The sequence below is a fragment of the Ranitomeya variabilis genome, chromosome 1 (genome assembly GCF_051348905.1).
Source record: "Ranitomeya variabilis isolate aRanVar5 chromosome 1, aRanVar5.hap1, whole genome shotgun sequence".
Lineage (NCBI taxonomy): Eukaryota > Metazoa > Chordata > Amphibia > Anura > Dendrobatidae > Ranitomeya > Ranitomeya variabilis.
In genome coordinates, this window is record NC_135232.1 from 951,949,407 (window position 1) to 951,963,658 (window position 14,252).

General features: G+C 38.0%; 1 protein-coding gene across 3 annotated transcripts in view; it reads right to left on the reverse strand.

Annotated features, from left to right (window-relative positions):
* Window positions 1–14,252, reverse strand: part of FREM3 (FRAS1 related extracellular matrix 3) — an 89,319-nt gene that overhangs the window by 15,834 nt on the left and 59,233 nt on the right. For all 3 annotated transcript variants that reach the window (XM_077279266.1, XM_077279267.1, XM_077279268.1), the window contains exons 7-13: window positions 11,992–12,141; window positions 6,957–7,166; window positions 6,130–6,327; window positions 4,861–5,025; window positions 1,542–1,724; window positions 986–1,116; window positions 673–831 (exon numbers count right to left, since the gene is read on the reverse strand). In XM_077279266.1, the coding sequence (XP_077135381.1) occupies window positions 673–831; window positions 986–1,116; window positions 1,542–1,724; window positions 4,861–5,025; window positions 6,130–6,327; window positions 6,957–7,166; window positions 11,992–12,141 (1,196 nt within the window). The remainder of the gene's footprint in view (window positions 1–672; window positions 832–985; window positions 1,117–1,541; window positions 1,725–4,860; window positions 5,026–6,129; window positions 6,328–6,956; window positions 7,167–11,991; window positions 12,142–14,252) is intronic.

The following is a 14,252-nucleotide window of genomic DNA, read 5'->3' on the forward strand; positions in this document are numbered from 1 at the left end:
ATTTTCATTTTTAGAGTGCTAGACAGCTGCTTAGAAGAACCCATGGCTGCTCTTTTTTGGGACAAGGCTAGAGGAGGTTGGGTTTTTATAAAGCTGGGAAACTTGCATCACCTGGCCTTTCCTAACGATGATAGTGAACAGGTCATAATTCTAGCAGGCTAATTAAGGTCTGAAACATTGGTCGAACTTATCTGCGAACACAAATCTCCAAGGGTGACCAAACTTTTGCATTGGCCCATTTTCCTTTTTGTAATTTTTAAAATGTGAAAATGACAATATATATATTTTTTACTTAAATTACAAAGGAAATGTGTCATCTTTAACTAGCACTTTTAGAGATCATTTCATCTTCAACTAGCTTAACTGTTTACAATAACAGTAATTTTGACCAGGGTTGCCCAAACTTTTCCATGCCACTGTAAGCAACTGTACATAGAGGCATTATCTGTGACGGGGAAGAAAAATCATAGGAGCAACAGTTCACAACACTGCTTATACCACCTATAGTAAAGCCCTTGAGAGTGAAAACCAAGGTGCTGTGCATGCTATGTAAGGCGAAAATGAGAAATAACTACTGAGAAACTGAACTACTTCTTTTCTGTAAGTTGTATAAAATTGAAAATCCTTTTTATGCAAATTAAAGTAATATCTTACCAGTTTCAATAAACTTACCGTTACACACACTACAGGGTAACCAGTTGGAGGACTTGGATTTTCTTTTGATTTAGTGGTATCATCGTACATTAAAAGAGAAACTACTTGGGGAACAGCTGGGAAAGTCACATCAGCAACACTATCCATTTCTTCAATGTACACAATAGCTTTGTTCATCTGCAAAGATATGCAACATGATGGTAATAACTTTGCCCGATACATGGATTTATATTACATATTTGCAATGTATTGTATACTGATTTCCTTCCGCTAGGACTTTTTTAAGCTAAACTCCTCTCTTTTACATAAAACAGCACTGCAAGGTTCCTACCTGGGTTTCAGCCACCATGTTATCATCTGGTTTTAAATGAACTGTGAAAGCTTCACGCATTTCTCTTTGCCCATCATATAATATTTCTAAGTCAACAAAATGTTCAGTGTCCCCTTCTTTAAACTCAATATCTGTGGAAAGAAAATGTATAAATGAAGATCTAATACCAACACAGTAAGGGTCTCTTGGCTCCCGTGCCCTCGATGAGCTGTATTGCAGTGTTGTCCCACTTGAGATACTGAAAACAATGAAGATGTGTTTTGGATCATTGTATAAAATAACTCTTATTAGACGCATCTAGAAGACCCCTTCCTCTGAAACTAAACATAGACGAGCTGCTTTGGTCCCTGATCTCTAGGCCACATCATTCTTTCAAGATTCATCTTTCTACTTGAATAAGGTTACGAATATTAGGATCATTACTCAGCCTGGAAATACTTGTAGCTCATCTGGTCAGTCAGCTTCCAGGACACGATGAATAGTAATAATAAAGTCTCATATTACATTTAATGATTGAGAGGTAATAGCATTGAATATATACAGATACATTCCATACCTTCCGATAATGGGTTGTAGTCTTCACCAGACGTGGCGGACCCATCCTTTGTGTGAACTCTTACAATGGAGACTTTGGAACTGTCACCAACACGCAAGATTGGGATCTTCACAACAGCAATTTCTCCGACTTCCTGAGGCTCTTTAACACTATATTTCACTTCTGAAAATCTAATGATCGGTTCTATAAAATTACACAGACATCAAAGAAGGAATTATTGTACATCAAGCAATGTAACAAACAAGAAGCAATTAAAAGGCTCATACTTGGAAAAAAAAACATTGTATGTTAGACATCAACATTTGTGTTCAATTCCATGAAATGGTGAAGTTTTTTTTGTGTATATTTTCTTAATTGAAATAAAGTAGATTCAGTAAACTTTATAGACTACATGACTAGGACTTTGTTATCCTAAAGAAGTTATTACAAATGTTGATATTTGAATTTATGGTAAAAAATGAGTTCACTGCACTTCTAATTTTCGATTTTAATTAATACTTTTTCAGCCTAATGGGAGAAACACCAACATCAAGAATGTAATATGTAATTTACTTGGAGATTTTGTTGCAGATTTCACCAGACTCCATTACAAAGCATTAGGCAGGGTGAGATACACAGTGAAAATTGCACAAGAATGAGCATGGTACAAATGTAAAAATCCCCAGTATACTATTTTTCATGCAGGTTTTATGATGTTTTGAAAACCTTACTCACTGGTGTTATACTATGAATTACTGTGGATTTTCAGTGTGGAATTTACTCTGTAAATTCTGAAAGTGTGAACATGGCCTAAATATCCCTTCACTATCTGTTAAAATATAGGGGCAATAAAAACGCAACAAAAGCAGCATCTGTGGAAGCATCCTTAGGGTGCAGTATGTGAACACAGCGTATTTTCACGAGGATTCTACCTAGAAAAGAGCTTAAAGGGAACCTGTCACCCCCAAAATCGAAGGTGAGCTAAGCCCACCGGCATCAGGGGCTTTTCTACAGCATTCTGTAATGCTGTAGATAAGCCCCCGATGTAGCCTAAAAGATAAGAAAAAGAGGTTAGATTATACTCACCCAGGGGCGGTCCCGGTCCGGGGCCTCCCATCTTCATACGATGACGTCCTCTTCTTGTCTTCACGCTGCAGCTCCTGCGCAGGCCTACTTTGCCCTGTTGAGGGCAGAGCAAAGTACTGCAGTGCGCAGGCCCAAGGAAAGGTCAGAGAGGCCCAGCGCCTGCGCACTGCAGTACTTTGCTCTGCTCTCAACAGGGCAGATAAAGTATGCCTGTGCAGGAGCCGTGGCAAGAAGACCAGAAGAGGACGTCATCTGATGAAGATAGGAGGTGCCGGACTGGACAGCCACACCCATCGGACCGCAGCCGGACCGCCCCTGGGTGAGTATAATATAACCTCTTTTTCTCATCTTTTATGATACATCGGGGGCTTATCTACAGCATTACAGAATTGAGCATTGTAACCCCTTCCTGACAGGACGGTTTTTAGATTTTGTGCTTTTTTTCTCCTTCCCTTATTGCAAGAGCATTTACTTTTTTATTTTTCCGTCAATATAGCAGTATCATGGCTTGTTTTTTGTGCGATGAGTTGTACTTATGAATGACACCATTAATTTTAACGTGTACTATACTGGAAAGCGGGAAAGAAATTTCTAAGTAAATGAAAATAGCGAAAAAGCATAATTCCACAATAGCTCTTTAGTTTTTTATTTACAGCATTCATTGTACGGTTAAAATGACATGGAAATATGATTCTCCAGGTCAGTGTGATTACGCAGATTCCCAGCATGCAAAGTTTTTGGTATATATAAGTGGTGAAAAAAAAAATCAGAAATTTGTAAAAAAAACATTTTGATCATGTCACCATTTTCCAAGAACCATAACAGTTTCAATTTTCAGTATATGGAGCTTTGTGAGGACTTGTTTTTTGTTCTCTAAGTAGATGTTTCTGTTGATATTACTTTGGGGTAGATATTTTGATCACCTCTTACTACTTTTTTTGTGTTGTTGCAGTGGCCACAATTCTGGCTTTTTGATTTTTTTCTTGTTTCTCCTTTCACCAATCAGACTTTTACAGTTATACCAAATATGGATATTTTTTATTTTTTTATTTTTATTGGGGGGAAAGGGGTTAATTTGAAATTTTATATTATATTATTATTTCATATTTTTTAACCCTTTTTTATCACTTTTCCCTGAATTTGTTAGTCCTCCTTGTAACTGCGATCATCTGCTCGCTTGTGCTATATAAGCAATGCCACAGTACTGTGGTGTATAGCAGAAATTATGGACTCCTATGAATGCTAGTCACAGGCTGGCTTTCACAGGAGGCAGGAGGATCATAATGACAGGCCCAAAAGGTTTTCAGAAGAACCATCTGTCATGGCAATGGACTGGTGCCCTGTGACCATGTCACGGCTATGCCCCCCTGCTTGGTGCCATAAATGTCACTGTCACAGATTAACAACGGCATTTGACAGGATAACAGCCGTTAGCTTCTCTACTGGAATGCAACTACTGCGCACTCTGACCAGGGACCGGAGGCTCAGTCCCATGTAAGCAGCTGTACACTATAAAAGATAAAAGCTGTCATTGCAATAGAATAACAACAGGTAAAAAAAGCAAGTCATTTGCAAACTTGCTTATTCCCATGCTGCCCAACTAATTAAAGCAATTTAATTGAGAATACCTCTTTAATAAACATTAAAAATAATGGTCAAAATTATTTACTGTCCATATATTCTGTCTTTTGCGCTTTCTTTCAACCATTTCAGGTTTCAAAAGCTGTGAAGCGGCTCAAAGAAGAGACCTGACCATTTTTCAGGCATGTTTTACTTGGAAACGACCACTATTTTATATATATGAAAAAAATGACTCCACATAAATGACAGAGAAGATGACTTAGAAGACGCTTGAGGAAAATCACTGCCCAGGTATTTCTGAAGCGTCATCTGATTCAAAAACTATGTGTGTATGCTGGCATCATACCGTTAAGGTGCTCATACACATCAGAAAACTGTTGGCCAAAAGCTCATTTTTCCTACAGCTGTGCCATCCTACCCCCATATACATGCATATTCTTGTCAGCCGGGCGTGCAGGTGTTTACAAAGTATTGTGGCAGAAGACTATTTCCAGGGAAAACTAAAGTATTGGGCATTGCAATTTAACATGACTGATCCTTCTTTCCTCTGACATGATTTAGTAAAGGAATGACCTGATTTCTATATGTATATATATAACTAATAGTTGTATGCTGTGATAAGATAACCACAAGCAGACATTATCCATCAGCGCATAGGAACAGAGTAACTCACTGTCTTCTACATCCTTTATCTTCATCAGTGTTTCTTTTTGATCTCCAACTGCAGCTCCAAATTTGGAGTCACTTTTTGGCGTCCCCAGAACTAGTCTGAATTCTTCTTCCTCTTCATAGATTGTGTCATCCATTAGTGTTACAATACATGGCTTCTCAATCTCACCTGAGGAAGTATGCCAATAAGATTCCATGTTACTTAAGCGGAAGCTATCATTAGAAAATGACTTATTGTTTAAATCATCTTTTTCTGTTATATGTACAGTATATATAAAAAATGGCAATGGTTTTATTTATCATATTATGATGTTTCTTAAAAAAATAGTATTCTTGCAATTTTCACACTGGTAACTGAGACTTTTTTTGAACTCTAATTCTGTCCTTTCAGGAAATGTTTATAGCAAGTCTTCATGTTATCATAAGCAGGATTTTAATTACAGATAACACCTCTTTACCCAACTGAAAGCACAGGATCCAGAAAACGCAATAGATGATATCTCAGATAACCCTGCTCCTCCCTCTCTTCACCGTGACCTATGCAAAGGCTCATTAGACACTTTATTAAAAATGATAAAACCTGAATCCCACCATTGTGGCTATATGCATGTGTTGTTTCCTGAAACAATAGGATGCCAGAGTGAACAGTGTGAAAACTGAGAGAGTTCTATTTTCTATTTTTAATGCAGATTGTGATAAAGAAAACTTCTAAAATTAACAAAAACATTTAACACAAAACCACAGATAAACAATCGGTCATTTTCTAATGATAGTTTCCCTTTAGAGAATAAAATGACTTTAACATTCTAAGGCTAGAACTACAGGCCTATATTTGTCATGGGACTATGAAATTGCTGTGTCGCATTGCATCTGATGATTTCCCCTGTTGTCACATTGCGATCTGCGATCTCCTGCGACACAGAAATGCAAATGTTTACAAGTACCTTGGATTTTCTGTTGCTGGTCAGAAATTACACTCGACTCACTTACCATAGATTTCAGTGTAAGTCACATGCCACTGAGACTTGTATGCGACTTATCTGCGATTTGGTCATTTTGTCATAGTAATATCAGAGCTCTAAAATAGTCGCATGACAGCAAGTCACAGACAGCTTGCACAGATGGTTTTAGTTGCGCGAATTATCCTAGTATGGCTGTCATGCGACTCATGTCCCTGCATAGTTCTAGCCATATAGTGTAAAGTGTTAAATGCACAAGTGAATTCACATCTTACATATAAAAAATACTCTGATTGAAACGCTGTGCAAATTACCTGCTAGAAATACCACCAAAGAGTCTTCAGTATTTGGCCTTTCCTCATAGTCCAGTGTAACCTGTGCAGAGCCCTGTCGTGTGAAGCATCGAACTGAAGATTTCTGGCGGACATCACCACTTCGGTATATGATAGCTGATGCTTGCTTATCCTTCTCGTTCACAAAATAGACTGGCTCCTTGAACTGCACCTTAGGCACTGCAAGTAATACATTGCTAGGAATTTGATATAATGGCAGTGAAAGTGCTAAAGTGTACATACAGGAATGGGCATTTAGAAGTAAGATATCAATTTTGGAAATTCAGATATGATATACGATGCAGTAATTGTATCAATTTTGTACCAATAAAGCATCACTCCAGCATTTTTTTCTCTATTTCACTTCTGGAGTGGTGTCACTAATATAAGTTCCCTGTCTCTAGTAATATATTTATCAGCTGCTGTCTTCTACTGTTGTCAGTGCAGCTACGGTTGTCTTCTGCAGTTTGTGACCTCACTCCAGTGAATGCTTGGCGAGACAAAGGTCACTTTTCAATGTAAGTCTATGAGAGCCAGAACGAGGCCCTCATAGACTTACATTGAGAGCTTGTGACTGTTGCCTCTGACTTCTGGTCAGTTATAAGATGATGTATCAGGGGCAAAGCGGCACTGAGAATAGCAGAAGATGGCAGCTGGTAAGTTTACTAGGGGGAGAGAACTTATCGATACAACTCCAGTGGCAAAATAAAAAAAGAAAATTATGGAGTAGTGTTTTAATATGTATCATATGGAATCCTCACTTTTTTCAGTATTATACAGAACAGGTTATGTCATGTTAATCAACTTACAGTCCGAGATGGTGTCATTAATGGTGACGGTGGTTTTGCTTGGCTCTCCAAGTGCAGCATTTACAGGCATACGAAGAACTAGTTCAAACTTTTCAAGACCTTCTAAAACAGGTTGGCCCAAGTCATCAAGGATGGTCACTCGAAAACTTTGCACGTTCACACCAGGGGCAAAGTCAAGATTTCTACTAATGCCGACATAATCTGTTCCGGCTGTATGGTAAAAGAATCATGACTTATTAAAAAAGCTAATACAATTCGTCACTCCATCTTGCTATATTCACAACATTTTAAATATTATCATGTAGAACTGGTTCTGGAAATATGGAAAGAAAACAAATTTTCAGAAGATACTTTGCAGATCATAATAATAATAATAATAATGATAATAATAAATTATAGATGAGCAAGTTGCAGGATATGACATTTCCTTATATACAAGAATTTTCCCACGAACAGAAAAACATATGCTTTTTTCAATTTTCTGATAAATCAGTGAGAAGATTTATCATTCTGTTTGCTCCATTTTTTTTGGTGTGGTTAATCTTTTGGAGTAAACGATGACATTTATGATTGCACACTTACACAAAAGTCACAGAAAAAGTTGCAAGGGCCATAGTTGTTAAAATTGGTGAAAAAATACATTTACTGTATGTTGCAAACATTTTTACCATACATGAAATGCTAATTTGCACAAAATTTGATATTGCCGTGTTACATTTGATACATTGGCCTCCTACTATTTTTTCTGACCAGAGATATAAGATAATAGCATCCCCCAATGGGTGAAAGTGCATCAGCTGTCAGCTGTCCAGTATAGCTGACACCTTGCTGCCAGCAGTTTTAAATATGTTGAGGGGTGCTTTTTTTAAAATGGTATCACTTTTTGGGGTTTTCCAATCTATAGGTCCACCAAAGTCACTTCAACACTGAATAAATCCCTAAAAAATAGGTTTTGTAAATTTCCTTCAAAAATGAAAAATTGGTGCTATATTTTTAAACCTTCTAACATCCTAAGAAAATAAAATCGCATTTTACAGATGGTGCTGATGTAAAGCACACATGTGGGAAATGTTATTTATTAACTATTTTGTGTGGCATGACTCTCTGGCTTAGGCCGGAGTCACACCACTGTATAATACGGACGAGTGCTATGCTATAAAAAATTGCATATTACTTGGACCAATGTTGATCTATGGGGCAGCTCCCATCATCGTTTTTTTTCTCGGCCGTATTATACGTGAGAGTGAAATTGCAGCATGCTGCGATTTTCACCGTATATCGGCCGAGATTCGCCAATGCAAGTCTATGGGTGCGAGAAAACCACACCACACGCACCATCAGTGTGACTTGCGCAAAATACGCACCGGTGTCCTTTTGAAAAATCGGCAATTCAGTGCGGTGTACAGTAAAATCACACTGACAGGTTAGAATAGAATAGATAAAATAAATGTATACACATAGTATAGTATACCGCTGACGTTACTGAGGCTGCGCAGACTCCTGACCTGCGGTGAACTGACAGTGTGGGAAAATGTTCAGAAACTTTCCCACGCTAATGAGTTCATGTCCGGTCAGGTGGGGAGGCTGCGCAGGCAGCTTTTCATTTATTACACAGTGGTTTACAGTTGGGGTGGTAGCATTAGCACCGCTCCCCGTTGTAAATTATTTAACCCCTTGAGATGGATTGCAGTGTGGGACTTGATTGTACCACAGACAGGTATGAGATATTGTTGTTTTTTTATTTTGGATTTTTACAGAAGAACGAGGGCTTCGCTTGGTTGGGAGTGTAATAAAGATGGAAAACCTGTGTGTTTAATTATTACATTAAAAGACTTTATTCTGCATGTGTATGTAATTTTTAACCTTTTTATACTATTGGATTAGTAATGGATAGGTGTCTTATTGACACCTCTCCATTATTAACTGGGCTTAATGTCACCTTACAATAGCAAGGTGACATTAACCCCTTATTACCCCATATGCCATCACTACAGGGCAATGGGAAGAGAGAGGCTAAGTGCCAAAATTGCTGCATCTTACAGATGCGCCTTTTCAGGAGTGGCTGGGGGCAGATGTTTTTAGCCGGGAGGGGGGGGGGGAAATAACCATGGTCCCTCTCTAGGCTATTAATATCTGCCCTCAGTCACATTAATCCTTTAATTTAACACCTACAACTCCAAAATTTTACACACGCACTACTAACATTATTAGTGAGGGACATATAAAAAAACTAACGGATGTGCAATGGTTTACTGCATGCAAACCATGTCTCATATCCTGTCGGGTTCTATAATGATATTACAGAAGCTGGCAATTGAATTATTGGCTATTCTGCTATCTAGCTCTGTATGAAACATAAAGATATATATATATATATATATATATATATATATATGTGTGTCTCACTGACATATATATATATATATATATATATATATATATATATATATATATATATAAGAAAAAAGTTGGAACAGCATCCAAGATACCTCAATCGTTGTGCAAAGCTCTCCCAGCCAGTAGTCCAATGGCTTCCAATAACATAATCAAAATAAGAAAAAGCAGCACAAAAAAATAGAAAAAAGTGGACTTTATTGCCTGAACGGTGTGGCAACGTTTTGGATACAAGATCCTTTCTCAAGCAGTGAACACATGGGTGAAACAGTCATTTATATGAAACTCTTACTAATCTCATTACAAAATTCATTATGTGTAAAATTATAAATATAAATAAATTACAAAGAAAAACAATCCATGAAATGAATCAATGTGAAATGGGATACCTTCATCAAATTTATTGTCAGTGAACATTGAATATTGCGTGTCGCGTGATTATTCTTAAAATATCCTCAATAATCAATTATCAATCAAGTAAAAATCAGGTGTTCCAGTCCCATACATCATGATCATAGGAAACTTACAGATATAATCCTTATCATGCACGCCTCGGTCCTCGGCGTCCTCCCGCACAACTGCGCATGCCAGTGACATCAGAGTCAAAAGACCCATAATGCCAAGGTCCGCAGCTGCGCAGAGTCACTCCGAAGACCGCGGCGCCATGTTGATTAAGGGAAAACTTCGCCAATAGGAGATACCAACTCTCTATATATAAAAATTTATTTAGAGCATTGAATTTTAAGTTAAGTATCGTCTGGCCATAACGGACTCATGGTTAATTTGAGGATAACAGGGAGCACCACCACACAGATCAAACAGGCATGAGTTATATTCTTTTTCCGGGAAGGACTTAAATGTGCCGTTGATTTAAAGGACCAGGGCATAAGCCCAACTCAGTGTCACAAGGTTTGGGAAACCCTCCTCATTTAAGTGTGGTACCCCATTCCTAAGTATGGATACGGAGACCTTTAGGGGCGGATAACCCCCCGTATTCCTCCAATCCATTAAATGTGACATAACGCGGTCCATATCTTTGGCCACATTATACACATCACTTTAAGGTTCTTATTTTTTATACGTTTATACGTTGTGTGTGACTCCAGCCTTAGGGTGCGCTCACATCTGTGTATAAAAAGTAGCTGAGATTCTAATCCAGAAAAGTTGGAGAGCTTCATGCATTTTTTTCTCACCTAGTCTCACCTATGATCCGCTTCACATACAAGTGCTAAGTGAGTGTGCGTTTTTTCCCTCATCTAGGATCCGTACGACAGGCATATGGAATTCATATGCATTGGGTTTTTTAGCATTAGCTTTTACATATAGTAATCCTGTATGTCATTTCAAGCTAGTTTCTTATCTAATAAAACAATCTTATATACAAAGATAGACATATAGATAGTTAAATAGATAGATGCCATGGAGCTATATACTCAGTGCAGTGCATGTGTAGCATACTGTACATGTATTTATCTAACAAATAAATAAAAGAAAGAAAAGAAAAAAATGGATTTGGGTGTCCTGTATTTTTCTTAACCAGCTGAGGAAAAGTGGACAGCTGGTGGATGATATTTATATTCTGGCTAAGGAGTAATAAACATGGAGTTCCCCAAACTATTAATATCAGCTCACAGCTGTCTACTTAGCCTTTACTGGTTATTAACAAGGGGCTACACCCAAAAAAAAGTTATGTGGGATCTCCCTATTAATAATAATGAGCAAAGGCTAGGCAGACACCGGTGGGCTAATAGTAATAGCCTAGGAAGGGGCCATGGATAATGGCCACCTCCAAGACTAAGAACATCAGCCCTCAGCCACCCCAGAAATGGCGCATCCATTCAATGTGCCAATTCTGGCGCAAAGGCTCTGCTCTTCCCACTTGTCCTTGTGCGGTGGCAAATGGGGTAATAGTATTGGGGTTTATGTCAGCTTTGTAATGTCAGCTGACATCAAGCCCAAGGGTTAGTAATGAAGAAGAAGCATCTATGAGATGCCCCCATTACTAACCCATTATCTTAATGTATAAAAAAAACATACACACACAGAATAAAGTCCTACATCTGGTTGCTTTGCTGAGCGGTCAAATAAAATACAACCATTTAGCCTGGCATCCAGGAGACACTGAGCTGCGAGTGAAGAACGCAGCTTCACTGCCGGGTGCTGATGTCAGTAAGATAATCAGAGAGCATACCCCATGAACTCCAGTTACCTCACTGACATCACCGCTTGCTGATGTTTATTTATAACCGCATAACATATAAACTTAAATTTACCATTAACATAAAATATAATGTGTCACCAAAAAACAATCTCAAAATCACTGGGATATGTGCAAACATTCCTGCGTTATTATCACATAAAGTGGCATATGTCACATTTGAAAAATTTGGTGTCGTTACTACGGGGTTAAAAAGGCCACAATTTGCCAAAATGTTGCATTCACTTGCTGCATTTGGTACAATGGTCAGTCTCTTATCTATCATTGGAAGTGTACTACGGTATCATGCTTAAAAAGTGCTGTCCTAAATTTTTCATTAAAATACAACATTTTAAAACATAGTGGCAGAGTAGAAATTAGCACACTATAGATTTGACTCAGATTATGATTTTTATAAATGTGGGCCTATATTTTCATTCTTACCATCTGCAGACAGTGGCTCTGTTTTCCTGGAGCGAACAGTAATCGTTGCAGCTTTGGAGAGATCTGTTCCTGTTCTCCACACCCGAATTTCCACATACCCAGAACTTTCATCAACAAGATAATCAGTGTCAGCAAAGTAGAAAGCTGGCTCTAAAGACAAAATATAGAATTATTATTATTTACTTTAAGATACAGGAAAGATATATATCTCGGTACCGGCCAGTAGATAGAAAAATATTTAGAATTGAGAGTCCTCAGTGGTTGATACCTTTTAATGGCTAACTGAAAAGATGGTAACAAATTGCAAGCTTTCGAGACTACTCGGGTCTCTTCATCAGGCACAGACTAAAGCAAATTCTGAAGAATCACATATTTATACACAACACAGCACAGAACTGTCATTATGGGAGAGTGATAAGTGATAATCAGTTGTGTCCATAAATACTGGAAAGTTCCTAGATTAGGAGTGAATGTTTTGTTGTCCTCTGATTGGGGTCTGGTTCTGTTATGATGACCCCACATGGTCTGAAGTGCAAATTCCTTAATTGATGTAAAAACACATAAATCCATGCGACACATTCATTCCTGCACTAAGTGTGTCAAAGGTCAAAGGCGACCAATCTGACAATGACACTGATACAGAGGAAAGATGGCCTGCCCATGAGGGCTTACATTCTACAGAATGTATTGTTACTTTGATATCATCCCATATATGTATATACATATATACATAAAAGTGCTAAGACATAATTCGCTGATAGCATTATAATATGCTAATCTCAGTGCAGTAGAGTAGTAGCTAAAAAAAAAAGTTCATGTCTAAGACATATTGTAATAAGGTCTAAATAGTGTAAAGGATGAATGAGAAAATAGGAAATTAAATTGATATAAGTTTTCCATGATAAAACTTCACCAGACAGCAATAAGGGAACAGGTTGCCATCAAAATATTTTAGAAGTGTAGTTCCAGAATTAAAGGGAACCCGACAGTTAGTACATATTACCCGATCCATCGATAGTATGTATTAGACCTTGGTTGCATGATTTCAGCCATGTATGTTTAACTCTGAAACGCTTCGGCAACAGTGGATCAAGCCGTGTTGGTGACTGTCAGGACAGATAAGTACCTGATGGCTTCTCTCCACTCACTGTCTCTGGAGTGACAGGTCTCTCTCTCTGTGTGTGTATAACTCCACCTACCATTAAACTATGTTTTTCTATAAAACCCTGCAGCATTTCATAGTTAAACATTAAATCAGCTGAAATCATGAAGCCAACATATGATACATGCTGCCCCTGAACCGGGTACCATGTATAAGCTGTTAGATTCCCTTTAAGGCCTATAACTTCATGTGCTCAGTATTAAAAAGCTCTATAGCATCTATACTTTCAAATAATATTTCAGAATAAGCTATTCTCTGTGAATATGAGGAATAATATTATTACTGGCCATGATATGACTTGTATCCTGCATTTTCACCATTTTCTTCCTCTATGGGCATAATCCCTTAATTTACAATCGACTCTGAGCTGGTGGGAACAGACTGGCTGCTATAAAGTTTACCATTCACAGTACAGCACACAGAGAAGGATTCCTGCTCTTTATGCCTTAGTTATCACATAGACAAATACACCAGCATGGTGGAATCGAGCTCTGGGGTGAGGCAAAGGACTTGTTAGAAAGCTCTGCATGATCTTTCTGTTTCTCCCTCTGTCTGTTTTCTACTCTGCTCCTCACTACTCTCCCTGGCTGTATAACATGATAATTCATTGTATTGGCAGACCATCTTGTCTTGAGCAAGAGTTGAGCTGTTGTTTCAGAGTGGATGACAAATTCAGGATGCAGGGGGAGGTGAAGAAGTGGCTCATATGTGGAGAAAGAAGCAAATTTCTCTGATAATAAATAATACAAAGTTACTTATATTTTCAAGTACTGTTGCTTTATGCAAAGTTTGTTAAGGGTATGTGCACACGTCAGGATTTCTTGCAGAAATTTTCCTGACAAAAACCGGACATTTCTGCAAGAAATCTGCATGCTTTTTTTCCTCGTTTTTGACGCATTTTTTGCGCGTTTCTTTGTGTTTTTTCCCAATGCATAGAATAGCGGGAAAAACGCAGAAAATCGGCAAAATTAATGAACATGCTGCTTTTTTTTACCGCAATGCGTTTTTTTTGGCGGGAAAAAACGCATCATGTGCACAAAAATTGCAGAATGCATTCTAAATGATAGGATGCATAATGTATGTGTTTTTAATGAGTTTT